We start from the raw sequence: 18127 nt of genomic DNA, 5'->3' as shown, positions 1-18127 counted from the left end.
TCCAGAGCCCCTGTGGAAGAAGCCAGCTCAGTCATGCTTGCCTACTCTTGCCCCAGGCCTGCCCACCCCAGGGAAGGGACCATCAGCTAAGCCTCAGTCTTGAAACAAGAACTGTTGCTGGAGACGGTCCTGGGCTAAGCAGGACAATTTGGTTAGCCTCTGCAGTCCACTCCTCAGACACACACAGCCAGGGGGAATTCTTTGCCGACTGCCCTGTTCTCAAAGCTGCCTCTGACCTAGCTGGCACTGGGGACTGCAGAGGACACTGCCAACGCAGACAGCTCCTAGGAGGAGGCTGATGAGAGCAGTTTCCTCCAGGTGCAGGTGTCCACACAGGCTGAAAGTTCTGTGCTACTCTTTCCTCCCCACCAACGCCCCCACCCTCAGCTTATGTGCACAGGGCAGGAGTCTGAGTTCCAAACCCCTTGTTGACTCTAAGCCTCAGGAACCTGCAACAGGTGCTTTCTCCCTAGGTTCAGTTAGAACGGGGATGGGGGGATCGGGCTGTCGGCAGGGGTGTGTGTGTGTGTGTGTGTGTGTGGCTTGCTTCTTCCGAACAGTGAGCAAACATCAGCGGTGAGTCCCATCCAAGCCACTGCCCTTCCACCTCCAGCTCAGATCTAGGAATATGTTTCAGACATCAGTACAGGTTATCCCCAGTGTCTAGGCTCTGAAAAATGAGCCAGAGAAATTAGCAGAGGGACGGGCATGGGCTCTAACCCCAGCTCTGTGTCCTTCAGAGATTCTTCATGATTCCAGTTCCTTCATAGACAAAGAAGATAAAAACGATGCAATTTCCAGAGCTCCTGTGAGGCTGGGTAGCACACTCAGCCTAGGGCCTGGCACCCAGGACAGTCTTGGAGCATGAGATGGACCCCACTTACTGCACTCTGCAACTCCGGGGTGCTGCTTTTTCCTGCGGCTTTGCTGCTAGGTAGGGCTGCACAGGCTGGGGGGTGGGGGAGGATCCCTGACTCCTGCCAAGCCTGGTTCTAACCACCCCCACCTACAGACAGGCCTGTGCAGGATCTCTCTCTTTCTCTCACGCACACACACTTTCTTTTTCCGTTGTTTGCGGTTAATTGTTTATTAGGAGATGCAGGCAGCGGCACCAGTGGGAAGGCTCAGCTTGCTCCGCTATAATTAGGATAATGCACATTAGTCATTTAGTGGAACTCTGAGCACAGCCCCTCCCCCGCACTCCCCTCACCCACACGCCTGCTGCCACTCAGTTCCCAGGCCACAACCATGCAGGCTTGTCCCAGGGCCTCCCTCAGTGATCCCCTTCTTGTATGGAGATGGCCACCCCAGGATGGCGTTGCCTCCCTCTGACCTCCCTCCCACTGCACCTGCTCTGTCCTTTTCCTCTGACCCCATTCTTTGCCTCTTTTCTGCTGCCTTTCTCCTCCTGAGTCCAGCTTCCCTGGCTCCCTTCCAGTGGCTGCCTGCAGCCGCCTGGTCCTTGCCCTGCTTCTCTTCTCTCCCCCGCCCCTCAAGGCTGCAGCAGAGAGGCAGAGTAGGTCTGGGTGTGTGAGCAGGGCAAGGTCTTTGTGGGGAGGGCAGGGTTGGTAGTGGTCGGTATGCCTGGGGGCCTTGGTAGTAGCATCCCCAGCACACCACCTCCCCTCCCCAACCCACCCCTCATCCCCAGCATTGGCTGAGCAGGGGTCTAGCCAGACAGGACATTGTCCCTAAAAGGCCAGAGCCCATCAGTGTGGCCTCATGGCCCCATTTCTTCTTGGTTCACTTTTGGTTGTCCTAAGACCTAGGCGGAGGCTGGATGGGTTGAGAGGGTGAAGACAAGCGCCCTGCAGTGCTGGCAGGAGCCAGGCCTCCATTCTGTGTGGCCTGGGGTTGGGCAGGGGCTAGCCAGGCGATGGGGAGTACCCAGGAGTCCACAAGGAACAGTTTTGTTTTCTGCCTAGTTTCATGCCTACTGGCCAGTGTCAGACCTGGAGACAAGTGAACCCCCGACCCCTGGTGCTTCATCCCTGATCTCTCCACCCAGTCCTTCCCATCACAAAAGGGACCTCACATCAGAGCTCCTAGTTGCCCCAGAGGTTGCTGCTGGGGCAGCGGGAGGATGGAGCCCCACCGGATTTTCCGGAGGTGCAAAGGCTGTTTCAGGGCCTGGAAGCACAAAGACTTCTTGTCTTCCCTGGCCTGTGGGAGCCTGCGGTCCCCATCCTGAGGTCACAGAGGCAACCTCCCCCACCCCCCGCCAGCAGACAGCCTTTTAGCACAGTTCACAGGGTAAGCCTGGGGTGGCCAGGCTCACTGTGCACTCTGAAGGCACAGCGAGGCTGCAGGGACAGTGGGCAGGTACCCCAGGACTAGCAAGGAGCAGATGCTAAGTTTGGTCTTGGCCTCTTGCATTCCTTGCTGGGAACTTTGAGCAAGTGCTCCCTCCTTAGGGGCCTCAGTCTCCCCAGGAACAGGACAGTATGTGGGGGCTGTCCTGACAGCAGCTTCTGGGGGATCCCCTGGCCACCTGTCCTCCTGGTACTCAGCCCTCCTTTGGGCTTCAGCGAGCAACTATAGCTGAGCTGGGTTCAGTCTTGGTTTCTGCTGATGTGGAAGGTCCTCCCCTCCCCCACTCCTGTTAGGATCTCTGCTCCTTCCTGACTCAGCAGAGAGCACCACAGTCAGGCTGATAGGGGGTGGGGAGGAGCATTCACAAAGAGAGGACAAAGGGAGTGGGCAACAAGGGGTAGGGATCCCAGAACAGGGATGTGGTTGGGGGGCTGTAAGGGAAAGACTAGTAGACGTGTGTGTGTGTGTGTGTGTGTGTGTGTGTGTGTGTGTGTGTGTGTGTGTATGTGCATACAAGTCTGTTAGCAAGCATCACCTCGCAGAACCACATCACTCATTCATTTGCTCTACAACCCTCAATTGTAGGGGCAAGTCAACAGCCAGTGGAGTCCCAGGCGGGTTGGTGTTGGGGTTCATGCACAGTGACAGGGAGTCAGTTGCTGGATGGGGGTGAGTGGGCCCTGACTCAGGAGACCCTGGAGGATTTCACTGAATGGTGATGCCAACGCTGCAGTAATAGCGGACAATTTGGGGCTAAATAAATGCATGCCAGGCGTGAGGGACCTATTTTGCAGCTCCCTTTAGAGTGCAGAAATTTTGTTTTCCCAGCAGCCTAATGACCGGAGTGCAGCTTTCAGCCTGGTTCACATTTTAGGACCTTAGACTGGGAGGGGGAGGCGGGCCAGACCTTGGTAGGTCCCACAGTGAGTGATGGGCAGAGCCAGCCTCCCTCTCCCTGCAGTCTCCTCTGAAAAACATCTGGGAGCTTAGAGATGGCTGCAAACTAGCACAGACAGGAGGCCTGCTGGGAGGGGATTTAGGGCAGAGTGGGGACGGATGCTGTCCCGTCCCCCAGCCTAATCCAGCCAGCAAGTACTGGGGAGCTGGAGTGCTGGGAAGAGGTCTCTCCTTCCAGCCTCGGTGCAGGGTTCCGGGTTCATCTCCTCTGCCTTCCAACCCAGGGTGGTTTGCTGCCACTCCAGCATAGGCACTGATCTCTGTGGCATTTTCGTGCAGCTTAGAAAAACCCAGAAGCAGTGCCACAGTGGGCTGCAGGTCTGGAGAGTAGGGTTGGAGCTGAGCCCGTACTGCTCCCTGAGTGGGCTGGAGACCAGATGTCAGGGTGTAGGGAGGGGGTGGGCAGCATTCAGAGCCCAGGGGACCCTGCTGTCACTTCCCGTTTATCCACTTGACCCTTGCCTAAGTCAGAATGTCCCAGGACTCTCTGGGGACACAGCCCTTACCCGCCCTCAATAATTGTGTGATGTACAGGGCAGGGACGGGCCTCTTGTCCCAGATGAGGAAACAGGTCCAGGGAGGAGAGGCCAATGTCCCAGATCACATAGCAGGCCCGCAGCCCAGCTCCCTGGTCTAGATTCTGGGGCCACCAACAGCTAGTGCTCCTTCCAGCCTCAGTGCCTCCTCCAAAGGTCCTTGGGCCACTGCTCCAGGCACCTGTCATCTCTGTACTTGTCCTGCTTAGCTGAACAGATGTTGACAGGGCACCTGCCCTTCCTACCTCTCAGAACTGAGCAACCAGTGAGCATTGAATGAGACTGAGTGCGAGCTGAGCTGCACCCAGCAATGTGTGCTAGTTGCATCACAGCCCCTCAGTGGGACAGGGTCTGTGGTCCTCTTCACAGGTGTGACCACTGAGGCTGAGCGAGGTGAGGTAGCCGCCTCAAGGTCATGCAGCTAGGACGTGTCTGAACTGAGACTGAATGTGAATTTTAGGTAAGTCCAGGGACCCAGGTTCATTTGTTTTTTTTCTTGAAAAAAAAAAAATCCTTGGAACAGGTTCAAATACTTTGATTTTTATAATGGCGTTTATTGTTTGCTTCCTAATTTTACAAGCAATCCATGTACATTGCAGACAACCAGAACATACATAAGTGCGTGAAGGAGAAACAACGCTCACTCGTACTCCCGCCCCCTCAGAGGTAACCGCCATTAGCATTTGGATGTGTTCCTGCCCATTGTCTACATCTTGTTACATAAAATCAGTCTTGCACAGTAGAGCCGCTGCTGTGCCCTGTCTTGTCCATGCACACTGTCCGACTGGTGAGCGCGTTCCTGGTTGAGCAGAGATTTTTGTTGTTGTTTTGTTTTGTTTTTTGAGACCTTGATCTATATCAGCAGCACAGGATTTTGTAATTTGTCTAAGTTTTCACTAACAAGCCTAGTGTTACAGTGGCCCTCTGTCTGTTACTGGTGAGCAGATATCTGCTTCGGAGTGTGGCTGGTCAAAAGCGACAAAAGTGTCGCTTTTGTCCCCTTGCCCACTGTCCCCCCCACTGCTGGGGCAGCCAAGGGCTTGCGTCTCTAAACCCTACTAGCACTAGGTAGCACTCTTTTTTATATAAAATCAAAACTCTTCCTCAAGGCTCAGGCCTTGACACTGTGTTGTACAAAAGCTGTGTGGTGTCATGGTGAATGAGCCCATGACTTTCCTGAGAGGACCTAATGCATCCCCCGCCAACCCCCTAGGCCTAAAGGGCATGCTGGGTCAGACCCAGGCAGAACTCAGGCCTCCTGCTCCACCTTCCATCACACCTCCATGTGGTCCTTGGGGCCTGAAGCAGACAGTGGTCACCAGACACTAGATGGCCCCTAAGCCCCTCCCTGCCGCTTTCCTCACTGTTCCTGCTTCCCCTCATTCAGTCATTCATTCATTCATCTGTTCATGGATTTGATAACAAGACTCAGCGTAGGCCAGGCACTGTCCTGGGCTCTGGATGCCTGTCATCACTGCCTGCTAGCATTGCTCAGGCCACCTCAGGCCAGTCACGGGGTCCTTGGCATCGTCAGCAGCCCTTCCCCTCGGGCTCTGTTTTCCGGACTTGTGTTGTGATGGTGGTAGTGCCTGGAAGGCTTGAGCAACAGAAGCCACAAGGCCTGTCCTGCTGCTCCTGATCGCGTCTGCCTGGGCATCCCTGGGCTTCACTGCCTGCTGTCCTGTGTGCTTTTGTTACATGAGAGGGAAAGAGCTTTCACCTGCTGGTTCACTCCTCAAATGCTGGAAACAGAGCTCTCCATCCCTGCCCGTGCTTGCAGAGGCTGAACCCGAAAGCTAAGAAAGCAATCCAGGCCTCCCATCCCAGGCCAGGGTACTCAGTCACTGGAGCCATTAACTGCTGCCTCCCAGGGTACACATAGGCGCACAGGAAGCCAGAGTCAGGAGTCAGAGCCAGGTATAGAATCCAGATCCTGAAGCAGTGTGGCGCAGGGGTGCCCAGATCACTGGCCTCCATGCCCACCTCCAGCTGATTCCTGTACACATGAAGGTTACGTGCCAAAGGAGCCCTAGACAGTGACGTGTGACATGGCAAGTGCATGTGCACACACACATACATAGAACTTTACCCCAGCGTAGCCCAGAGCCCGTGGGCCCTGCTGGCATACCCTGCTGTGCCCCTGGGCTACAAACTCACCAAAGCAAATGACTTTTTTCCCCCTGATTTACATGTGAACAATTTGTGAGCATTTAGAGGTACACACTGAGACATCTGATTGTGATTAAAAGCAAGGAGATGGCCAGGGGTCCCTGCCCCCAGCCTGCCAGGCCTGCATGCTTCTCACTCAACAATTCATGTGTGTGTGTGCAGTATGGTAGAGGCTACATCGAGAGAGGGAGGAGTGGCCAGGGCTCCCTAGCATGATGACATGTGAGGGAGTCTGTTGCCCACTGCTTCTAAGCCCGTGCCTCTAGTGCCATCAACAGGTCAGTGGGGATTTGAGAAGCACCTACTGTGTGCTATGCTTTGTACTACGCAAAGCCGGTCAAATCCAGAGTTTCCCCATATCCTGTATGGCTGGGAAGGCCTCCTAGTGGTTTGAGAGTTCTGCACGGCAAGTTCATGTGTGGGGCCAGCACCATGACACAGCAGGTTGAGCCACAGACTGCTATCAGCATCCCAGATGGGTACACATTCAAGTTCCAGCTGCCTCACTTCTCGTCCAGCTGCCTGCTAATTCACCAATGAAGGCAGTGGAAGATGGCCCAAGCCTTGGGTCCTTGCATTCACATGCAAAACCACGATAGAGTTCCAGCTCCTGGTTTTGGTCCCACCCCTCCCTGGTTGTTGCAACCATTTGAGGGATGAACCATCAGATGAAGGACCTCTCTCTCTCTCTGCCCTTCACCTCCCTCTTAGTCTTTTTCCAAAAAAAATGGGGAGGGGAGTGGTGCTTAAGAACCAGAATCCCCCAACTCCATAGGAATGACTGATGGTTTGGCCCTCACACACCCGGGCCAAGCCTGATCCATCAGAACTAGAGCTGGACAAAGTAAAGTAGTAGCAGACAGGTGGAGGTATTCTTAGGAGGCCTCATGGAGGGCTTCAAGGAGGAGGAGGTATGTGAGCCCACCGTGGAAGGATGTGGGGATCCCTGCCCCTATCTCAAGTATGTGAGTCTGTTCCGGGATCTTAGTGGGTCTGATGGCCTCCTCGGGAGCCAACAGAGCCTCTGTCCACTCCTTTGGTGGGAGAAAGAGTCCCGTGCATGGGGAAAGGGAGGCTGGCTACACAAAGTCTGTAAAGGTCAGGCCTTCTAGGGCCAAACAGGTAGAGAGGGGACACTTGGCGTCCAGGTTCAACATTGAGCCCACAGCAGTACTGCTATGGGTAGCCAGCCTGCTGGGCACTGAGGCAGGGCAGCCAGCGTGTGTATTGTATGCATGTATGTGTGTGTGTGAACTATATGTGTGTATATGTACTGTGTGCGTGCGTGTGTGTACGAATGCTTCTAGATCTATCTGGAGGGTGTGCACCTTCTTGGTATTGTATGTGCTCATGACAGGCCCAAGCTGTTACTTCCTCCCCAGTCTCAGTTTTAAGCTCCATCTGCTGCCCACCGTTGGAGCGACCTGACCGCCACATCTGTGTTGGACTCCAAGTCCTTACCCTACTTCTGTCTCCCTTCTGGAATCTCCCAGCAGCTTTCCTCCTCCCATTCCAGGCAGGGTGCATGATATCTGGGGTTCAGGGCTCTAGACTGCGACTCAGGTCAGCATGTTAGTGCATGCTCAGACACACATACATGTGTGCTCATGCAGTGCTGTGAACCCTCCACCAACCACATGATCTGTTGATTCCACCAGCCTCACCTCCCCACTCTCCCATCACAGCACCACTTCCCAGGGGAAACTGAAGCCCTGGAAGGTCAAGCAGCTTCCTTCAGGCATTAGAGTAAGTGAGGGGGAGAACAGAGCCATGCCAGGGGCTTGGGGGCCCCACCAACTGTGTCCACAGGGGTGCCCCAGGGCCACAGAAGCAGACTCCTTCCTAGTAGAGAGGGGAAGTGTGTGTGGCCAAGTGAGAAGCAGGAAAGCTGCAGCCCTGTGGCATTGTCTGCCTGGCCTCTATTGGACGCCAGTTGCTTCCTTATCTGCAGGGATGCTAACAAGGGTCAAGTACCTGGGCCCTGTGCCAGGATTCTTGGATGCCTGACGAGGCTGTCATCGCCCCTACAGCTCTGCAGTCAGTGCTGGGTAGCTCATTCAGAGAACTGCATTCTTATAACGGAAATCCATAGAGGGCCTACAGTGTGCCAGGCCTATCATGTGCCAGGGAGCAAGCAACATCCATGCCCCGGGGAGCTGAATTCCAGCTGGAGGATGCCACAGGCAGGTGCATGGGAAATACTGTCAGGTGCTGAGAAGTGCTATACAAGCAAAGGAAACAGGAAGGGGAGGGACAGACATGGGGAAGGTGGAGGGCCTGAGTGAAGACTGGGGAGAAGCATCTTTGCCCCTCTGGGGGGGTGGCATTCCAAGCAGTAGCAGGAACAGCACGTGCAAAGGCCCTCACTGAAACAACAGCACAGGATCTTGCTTTTTAGCCAGGCTAGCTCCCTGTCCCCATCTAGGGGTCAGGGAAGGGCACATGGACACAGTTCCCTAGTCCTTCCCCTCAAGCCCCACTGCCACCCCATGTCAGGAGCCCTTCCTGGTGGCCTCTCCCCCTGTGACACCAAGGGCTCCAGATGACCAGCCATGAAGTCAGGATGGTGAGGGACAGATGGAACCAAGTGGCACTTAGCTACTCTTGGGTCTCCAGCCCAGGGGCCCATGCATGGTAGTCCCTCCAAGGCTCAGCCTTGGGATGCATAGATCCCGGCTGTCCCTTAGGCAGCTCTGCAGGTCACAGAGGGAAGAAGCAGTTATAGGTCCTCAGCCTCGGTTCCAGTGTGTCTGGAGGTAGTGGGGCTCATGTCATCATGATAATCTGAGAGCAGAACACTCAGATGCAGAATGGGAAGCAACTTGATCAGTGAATCTGTGGCAGAAACCTGCTACTTCTCAAGCAGGTGGTTGGCAGCTGTATCCTGACCCCAAGTGTTAGCCTGGATTCTGTGGACCTGGGGCCAGTCTCACCCCTAGACTTGGGGGACACAGAGACCCCAGAGGTGACTGCGGGGTGGGCAGGAATGCCAGGCGCCAGTCAGGAAGGCTCCTCCTGGCTCTGCAGACATCTTCCTGTCCTCCCTTGGATCTCTGTTGCCAGGTTCACCTCAGTCCTGCAGCCAGCACTTCCTGCCGGGACAGTTGAGTGTCAGGGAGAGGCTGCCTGGGGGGTGAGTTCTCCTAGGAATGATGACCAAAGCCTGGGCTGCCCACAGGGACCAGGAGGCCACTGCTTTAGGGTTCCTGGAGGCTCCAAATGCCACTCCTACAGTTGACCCTGAGGGCCTTTGCCGGGGTCCAGATCAGTTGCCTCCAATGAAAGACTGAGCCACTGTACCCTTGCAGGTGAGGACTTCAGAGCTCCCTACCTTGGTGAAGAACCAAGTATGGGTGGTTGTGGTCCAGGGGTTACAGACAGTGGGGCAGCAACAAAGGGATACCAGTTGCCTGCAGGGCCGAGGACCGAAAGCAATTCCTCTTCCAGAGGCCTCTGCAAATTGCTTAGTGCAGGTTGCTCATGAGGTTTTCAAGGCTGCCTGGAGGGTGGACTCCCCCACACAAGACAGGGTGAGAGATCTCACCACAGAAAATAAATGAAAGCTCCCCAAGAGTGGAGCCCAAAGGGCTTCCTGGGTGAGGTGGCATTGGAAGACAATTCAGATTTGCTTGTGTATGGATAGAGGACACAGCTTGAGCAGAGGAGGGGAGAAGCAGTGGTGACTGTGAGCCTTCACAACAGCGAGTTGTCGGGTCATACTGCCAGCTGGGTCTTGGGAAGAGGGATCTTAGGGGCCAGGGGAGTTCGGGATCACACCTAAGAGGTCCTGCATATCACACTCAAAGGTGGGTTGGGTTTGGGTTTGTAAGTACCTGGAAGAGATCCTTTAATACTTGCACACTTGTGCCTTGAGTGGCATGACAGATGGAGTTTTCTTCTTTGAGTCTCAAAATCAAAACGAATGTCACGGCTTCCTGAGAGGCCAGCACTGTCTTTGCTCTGATGTCCGTGTTGAAGATCGGGACTCAGAGAGGTGCCCAGGAAGGAGAGGAGAGGATCCAGAACCTCCACCCTCCATCACAGAGCCTCCCTGGCACCTACCCGTGTCCAGCAGGTGTTGTGTGGGCATGAGAGGATAACACAGTCTGATTGGTGCGCAGGAGACACGACCACTCCGCTGCCATGCTGGAGAGGGGAATGGCAGCAGGGAGGTGAGCTGGGGAGAAGGGAGACCCCGAGAGGCAGTTTGGTGTCATCATGGTGACAATAATGAGGCCAGAGTAGGGAAGGACCTGAGGATGGAGGATGGTGCATGGAGGAAGCAAGAGGTGGAAGTTGGGTAGTGCTGAGTGCAGCGGTTTAGGGGCCTCTGGAGAGTCCTCACCTCTCAGAGTGCCTGGTTCAAGTCCTGGCTGTTTCCAGTTCCGGCTTCCTGCTCACATGTACCCTAAGGGACAGCAGGTGTCAGCTCTAGTATTCGGGCCCCTGCCACCAACCCAGGCTGAGTTCCAGGCTCCTGGCTTCAGCCTGGCTCAGCCAAGGCTGTTGCAGGCATTTGGGGAATAAACCAGTAGATGGAAGTCCCTGTCTTGCTGCCTTTCAGATATTTTTTTTAAGGTGACATTTCAAAACTAAGTGGTTTCCTGGGCAGGTAGGGAGATGGGGGAGAAGACCAACATGAGGCTCATATACAGATGTTGGGAGCCTGACGGTAAAGCCCTGGGGCCCTTCACCTCTGGGACAACTGGTGCTGTTGAGGCTGGGTCTGAGAGTGAGCAGGCTGCAGAATGGATTCCCGTGGCTGGCCCTGCTGGCCAGCTCCCCTATGCCTGGAGTGAATTCCTGGCACCAGTCCTTGATCTCCCCTTAATCTGAAAGGTGTAATAAGTTACTGGTGTCAGACTGGCTGGCTCCGAGGGCCCCCAGTAAGGCCTACCTGAAGGCCTGAGCGCAGGATTAGTCCAGCTGAGGCTTGTGCCCAGCCCTGGATGCCCATGACTGCAAAGTCAGCCCTTTGTAGCAAAATGCAGATGGGCGCGGGCGGGGGAGGCAGGAAGACAACATGGCTACAGCTGCCTAGGGCTCAGACCGCTCTACCTCCACGCTGCATTTAAGTAAGCATGGGGGAGAGAGGAGTGTGACACGCCAGCAGAGGCTCTGCCAGGCCCAGGGCCCATGGGAAGCAGGCAATGCCTGCCCAGCTCAAAGAGCCCAGGGCCGGTGCAGCGGCAGAACCCTAGGATCTGTGTGCAGCCTCTTCCCTCACCCCTTTGGGCTTCTTTCCTCTGTTCCCAGCCTCCAGCCGCTCGCACCCGGCCAGCCCCAGCCCGCCAGGGCCGCAAGCTAGCCCAGTGCTGCCGGTCAGCTACCGCCTGTCGCACACGCGGCTGGCCTTCTTCCTGCGGGAGGCCCGGCCACCACCACTACCGCCCTCTGAGGCCAACGGCTCCCTACAGCGCTCCGAGCCCTTCGTGGTGTTCCAGACCAAGGAGCTGCCCGTGCTCAACGTGTCGCTGGGGCCCTTCAGCACAAGCCAGGTGGTGGCACGAGAGCTCCTACAGCCCTCCAGCACGCTGGACATCCCCGAGCGCCTGACGGTCAACTGGAAGGTGCGGGCCTTCATTGTGCGCGCCCGCGTGCCTGCCTCGCAACCCGTGGCGCAGGTGCTTTTCTACGTGGCCGGTCGAGACTGGGACGACTTCGGTGTCACTGAGCGCCTGCCCTGCGTCCGCCTGCACGCCTTCCGAGACGCCCGCGAAGTCAAGAGCTCCTGCCGCCTCGCCGGGGGCCTGGCCACGTGTCTCGTGCGGGCCGAGCTGCCCCTAGCGTGGTTCGGACCCCCAGCACCCGCCTCACCACCCTCTGCACGCCGCAAGGCTCCGGATGGGCTGGAAGCTGAGGCAACCGGGGAAAGTCAGCAGGCAGAGCTCTATTATACCCTGCATGCCCCCGATGCCACCGGCGGCTGTGGTGGGGCCCGGCGCGGGCCGGTGCCCGGGGCTGGGGCGCGTGCCGAGAGCCCCACGCAGCACCCGCTACTGCGCATCGGGAGCATTAGCCTGTTCCGGCCGCCGCCCCGGAGGGCCCTGCAGGAGCACAGACTGGACAGCAATCTGATGATCCGCCTGCCCGACCGACCCCTCAAGCCTGGGGAGGTGCTCACCGTCCTGCTCTACCTGGCTCCCAATACCTCTTCGGCCTCCAGCCCCAGCGTGGAGCATTTCACACTCAGGTAGGGGGGCTGTGGAGGGAGTGCAGGGCTTCCCGAGGCCAAATGGGCACCTGACTTGGTGGGGGGGGGTGCGGGTGGTGGTGATCAGCTATACCACTGGCTGTGTCTGGCTCCCAGCTCTTCCACAGGTGGTTTGAGCAACCTCAGAAAGACATTTCACTGATGGGGGGAATCTCAGGGTTCCCGTTTGTAATGGCAACCCAGTGTGCTTCCTCTTACCATCTTAGGGAAGTAGAGTCCTGATAAAGGGGCCAGGAGGTTTGCAAGTGTGGTTGTCCAGAATGATAGAGTCAGGGTTGGAAGGAACTTAGGACATAAGCAGGCACCTTTCTCCCATTCTGAGACCAAAAAAAGAGGCATGAAAATAAAAACATAATTGCTTCTTGGCTGATGGCCAAAAGATGAATGGCAGTGTATGCCCACATGGACCTTGGACCTGATTCTGGAGTTAAAGGGACAGTTTCAGGCCTCTCCGCTGCCTCTATACCTTGAGGGCACAGTTCATGAATTCAAGAAAGTGTTAGATCACATCCACCCAGGACACGGTGATGCCTCCTATAGGGGTCCATGCCCTGAGCCATGCTGAGTAACTCCTAGGATATGAGAAAGTCCGCACTCCGTGGGTAAGACATGGAAGACCATGGTGGACCTATGACTTCCTTGTGTCAAGCGTGGCCCTAACTCCTCACATCCCAGCTGTTCCTGGAATGGGTCTGGCCTAATCCAGGGCTCGGAGGCTGAGTGGCAGATAAGTGGCACCAATCTTCTGAGCTTGGGCTGCACTCATGTGTTTGGAGCATGTGGGCGTGGGGGGCTGGTCCTCTGCTTGCCCTGGTGTTCACTGGAGACCAGCTGGCTCTGTGCCTTCAACAAGGACAATGCACCTGGTGTGCTGAGAGCATCTAGAGTGGTAACTAGCCAGCAAGTGCCTCAAAACTGCAGCCACAGCGTCTCCTGGAGGAACTGGAGAGTGGAAAGCATGGGAGGGGTCTCTAGCTAGCTAGAAAATTAGCAGTTAGCATGGGAGAGGTAGGAAGTGCTCCCTTCGCTCCAGCAGAGTCCCTGCCTAGAGTGCCTTCTCATTCCTATGGACCTTCAGCAAGATGCGTACAGAAGCCATGTCACTAAGGTATGCCAGTGAGGAAGGGGCAGACCAGGCAGGGGGCTCTAAAAGGTGATGCTGTTTGCACTCAGCACACCTGTCTCTCCTCCCCTTGCCCCACAGCCTAGGGCTGGTGGCCAGGTATGCGGTCCTGGAGCCATTGCCTGACTCCATCTTTGTTATCCCCCCCCCCCCATCCTTTGTCCCAGAGTGAAGGCCAAGAAGGGTGTGACCCTTCTAGGCACCAAGTCACGGAGTGGCCAGTGGCATGTGACCTCAGAGCTACTGACGGGAGCAAAGCACTCAACAGCCACCGTGGATGTGGCCTGGGCTCAGGGCACGCCCCTGCCTCCCTGGTGAGCATGAAGTGGTGCATCTGCAGGGGCGATGGAAGAGGCCTGGCCTGGGGGCAGAAGGGTGGCAGCTGGAACTTGCCTCTTGGTCTGGGCTGCTGGGCAGGGTTCTAGGGCTGGGGAACCTCAGGAAGACTGGACCCCACGGAAGGTGTCAGAGCCCTTGGGCTCCTCCCAGCCCATCTTCCTCTTCTACCTTCCAAAACCTGGCAGGGAAGGCCAGGGGCCCCTGGAGATCCTGCAGCTGGACTTTGAAATGGAGAACTTCACCAGCCAGTCGGTCAAGCGGAGGATTATGTGGCACATTGACTACCGTGGCCACGGCGCTTTGCCTGAGCTGGAGAGGGCAGTCACAGAGCTCACGGTCATCCAGCGGGACGTACAAGCCATCCTTCCTCTGGCCATGGTGAGTGAGCCTGTGTGCAGGCTTGGGGGTGGGGTGGGTATGCCTGGCTGAGCATGTGCACAGATGCACAGATATGTGTGTGTGTGTGTGTGTGTGTGTGTGTGTGTGTTTATGAGTGAGAGAGACTGCCTCCTACATCCAGATGTGTCTAATGGCAAAGTGCCTGCCTACACTCTCAGGAGGCAGGCACGGCTGGATGCCAACTAGTATAGATAGCAGGTGCCAGGGTGGACAGAAGTGGGGGAAGTCACCATGGTGATTTCTGGAGGATGTGGTTGTGCAGGGGTGCCTTGAAGGTCATATGGGAGGAAGTGTGGGACCCTCAGAAGTGACAGGGTAGGCAGGGCTCATCTGTGCCCAAACGCTGTGCTGGGAAATGTGAGGGCTACCCAAATGGAAGGTTGCCCAGTCTCGGGCACCGTGGTGAGTGTGGGGGATATGCCCAATGGGGAGGTGTTGGGGACAAAGTGGCAGGCATCAGGGAAGGGCAGAGTGAGGTCTACCTGAAGCTCCAGCAAAGTGTAAGAGAACAGACCTCTAAAGGCACTTGGGACAGACACCTGTCCCTGCCTGTCACCCTATCAGAGTGATGTGCTCCAAACCATGGGAGCAGCCAGGACCCCGGGCTTAGCGGGCGCGTTCCAAGAGACAAGACCACAAGCAGAGGCCCTCCCCTTCCCCTTTCTGCAGGACACAGAGATCATCAACACAGCCATCCTGACTGGCCGCACTGTGGCCATCCCTGTCAAGGTCATCGCCATTGAAGTGACCGGCCTCGTGCTAGACGTTTCTGCTCTGGTGGAATGCGAGTCTGACAATGAGGATATCATCAAGGTGGGCTTCCTGGAGGCAGGGCCCCCCTGCAGAGTCCAGGTGGCTCCCTCTTACTCATCCTTTCATTCTGGGCTCACACCTCCCTTGCTCACCTTATCCCAGGCACCACCACAGCTTTGTGAGAGGGTGGGTTCCCAGGACCACTCCCTCACCCCAACCCCGGGTACTGCTCTGGTCAATCCTGGAGGGCTTCCTGTAGAATGGCCCAGCATTCTGGATTTGTTCCTTGCCAGAGCTTTACCCAGTGGGCAGAGGCAGGAAGGGAAAGAAGGCAAAATTTGAGTGTGTGGGGCCAGGGGTGGATAGCAAAGTGAGAGGTGACTAGCTCTGGCAACCGTGGCCTGCAGTCGGCAGGTTTGACACAGAAGTGGTGCTGCTTGGAGGTGAGCAGGAGAGTACAGGTGTAGGGACCCACTCTGCCTCCCTCTCTGTTCTGCTTCTGGGTCCCTTTGGATTCAGGGAACCTGGGGAAGAACCTCCCACACAGGAGCCAGAGCAAGGGCTTCGTGCCGCACCCCATCACCTGCCTACGCCCTCACCCTACCCCTCCTCTGCCACCCCGACTACCCCTCCCTAGGGCTGCCTTAGAGACCCTGGGAGGGTTTTAATGGAATGTGTTCTGGATCTCAGTGAACCACACCGGGCTCTCTGTGGCATTGCCAGCCTGCGGGTACGCTCCTCTGCCTTCTCACATGGGAAATAAACACTCCTGGTGGGCCCACACGTCCCACCTACACCTCTCCTCTGAGATGACAGAAGGGGCTGGCAGAGGCTTGGGATGGCCCCGGGACTGCAATACACTCCCTGCCCACCCCCACCCACCCCTGCAGAGCCCACCTGCTGCATGAGAGACCTCCTGCTAAGCTCAAGGCACCCACAGGCGTCTATCAGGCAAAGTGCTGGGATACACTTTGAGCATACATTCCCCTCTGGGTTGGCCCTGCAGCACTGGCAGCAGCCCCTGTCTGAGTGGGCACTGCCATCTACCACCGAGACGTGTTCAATAGACCTGTGGTTTCCATGCCCAGAACCCCTAGCAACACAGTGTTGCAGTCCAGGTGGGTTGGCACACTCATCGGTGGCAGCCCCCCGCCTGTCTGCCTCAGATCCCCTGGCCAGGTTTCTTCTTTCCCATTTTCTCTCTTCCCCAGCCCTATCTGCAGCAGCCTCTGACCCTGACATTAGCCACTGCGCATGGTCCTGGGACAGTCACAACCAGGGAGGTGCAGGTCTACCCTTTCCCCAGCCTGGTATCCCCTTCTTGCTTAAAGTGGATCCAGCCACCTGGATCCAGAGGCGTCATTGTGAATGGGGGAGGGACCAAGCCGAGAGGAGAGTGGGTCCAGGGCTCTAAGCCTCCCACAGAGGCCAGAGGAGTGAAACAGGCAAGGAGGCCCTCTGCCCTTCCAACCACCTCCCCTCCCCCACTCTGGATGCGTCTCCCTCCAACAGCCTCCCTGACCTAATTGTGGGACCTAAGCTCCCTGTCCCACCGGGTCGGGGAAGACCTGTGGGACAGGGTGTGCCACCCTGCCTCTCCCCAGGTGTCCAGCAGCTGCGACTATGTATTTGTGAGCGGAAAGGAGTCTCGAGGGTCCATGAACGCCAGAGTCACCTTCCGCTATGATGTGCTCCAAGCCCCCTTGGAAATAACCGTCTGGGTACCCAAGCTGCCACTACACATCGAGCTCTCAGACGCCCGCCTCAGCCAAGTGAAGGGCTGGAGGGTGCCCATCCTCCCCGACCGGAGGTACAGTGCCCATATGCTGGGGACACTCACGGGGGACACAGCCTTGGCGCACATGTGCGAGAGGCCCTGGGTAGGCAGGCTTGGCATCAGCAGCTGCCGATGTCCTGGGCAGCTGCCATGTGCCAGGCACTGGCAGGTGTTGCGGCTGTAGGGCAGGTGTGGCTGCTGCCTGCTCCAACCCACTGCTGAGTTTGTCAGTGCTGTGCACATGGTGAACAAGACCAACCCAGCACAGTGCTGCTGCACAGGTAGCCCTACCATGAAAAGTCAAGACAGGCTTCCTGGAGGAGTTGGTTGGCCCAGGAATCAGGGTGAGAGCTGTGAGGCAGCTAAAATGCTGCAAGCCTGTCAGCGCAGAATCAGGCATATGCCAGGCCCCCATGCCCGAGCCTGGTTGCAGCGAGGGCAAACTTCCAAGCACTAGAGTCCCTGCCCAGACTGCTTGCTGGGATGCAGGCTCACCCACCTGTGGGACATATAAGTGAGCCAGCATATTCAACCCTTTCACTCATGCCCTCAGAGCTGCTGGAGAGAACCCAGCAGGGGCACGCAGGGAATGAAGGCAAACAGCTCTGAGCAGTAGCACATGGGACTGGCAGGAGAAGCAGGTGGTAAGCAAAGCAGGTGGCCAAGGGAAAACTGGGCAGAGCTCCATTCAGTGGGGATCTGGGAAAGCTCGGGGGTGTGGACCAGGGCCCATCAAGCATCAGCGTGCATGGGAATCCTCTGTGGTCCTGTTAGACCGTGGCTTCCAGTCAGCAGGCTGGGGCGAGTATGCCTTTGCCCAGCTCCCAGGTGATGGTCATGTGAGCTCTGTAGTCTGCCAGCCAGGTTAAATTCTGGCTCTGTGGTTGGCTAGCTGCTATATGGCCGTGACCCACTTATATAACCTCTCTGTGCCTCAGTTTCCTCACCTGTGAAATGGGCAAGAGGCCCATGATAAGGGTTCAGTCAGTAGGTGGCACAGATGCACAAGCAACTTTGTGGGAATGATGTTACTGGCAAGTTGAGCCTTCCAAAGCCCTAACAAAGCATTAGCCACAGAGAGAAAGCTTTCCCAGGTGTGCCTTTCTCCCGCTGGGTTTCCTGCTTGGAGCATCTTCTCTAAACTGCACAGCCTGATAGCTTCCCAAATCATCAGCTCCAGGGGCCCTCTGGCTTGACAATCGATACACTTGCCCCTCTCATGTCACAGTGTACAAACGGCAGCAAGAGCAGGCCAGGCGGCACCTTGCTTGGCAATGTCCTCGGTTAACTGTCCAGCTCCCCTCCCCCTCCCAGCATGTTCTGCTCTTCACATAACCATAAGCACATTCAGCTGAGCTTGTTGGAATCCCCTATGGTCAAGATCGTCTTTGCTACAGTTTAGAGTTTAGCAGTGTGCCAGGCATACACTCAGGGGTGAAACAGGCAGTCACCGTTGGGGTTTGACGTCAGCTATTCCCAGATGTGGAGGAAGCCAAGCAGACCGGGGGAGGAGTAAGAGAGGATTGAAAATGGTTTTTTCTAGAAGC

At 56.6% G+C, this 18127-nt stretch overlaps 1 protein-coding gene across 1 annotated transcript in view; it reads left to right on the top strand.

Annotated features, from left to right (window-relative positions):
- The window catches only part of TMEM132E (transmembrane protein 132E), a 45348-nt gene that overhangs the window by 22874 nt on the left and 4347 nt on the right, over positions 1–18127 (top strand). The window contains exons 2-6 of the mRNA XM_058676212.1: positions 11232–12168; positions 13480–13626; positions 13837–14029; positions 14720–14863; positions 16408–16613. Coding sequence (XP_058532195.1) covers positions 11232–12168; positions 13480–13626; positions 13837–14029; positions 14720–14863; positions 16408–16613 — 1627 coding nt within the window. The remainder of the gene's footprint in view (positions 1–11231; positions 12169–13479; positions 13627–13836; positions 14030–14719; positions 14864–16407; positions 16614–18127) is intronic.

This window comes from Ochotona princeps, chromosome 17 (genome assembly GCF_030435755.1).
Source record: "Ochotona princeps isolate mOchPri1 chromosome 17, mOchPri1.hap1, whole genome shotgun sequence".
NCBI lineage: Eukaryota > Metazoa > Chordata > Mammalia > Lagomorpha > Ochotonidae > Ochotona > Ochotona princeps.
Note: the sequence above shows the minus strand (reverse complement) of the source record. Positions and strands in the feature narration are given on the sequence as shown.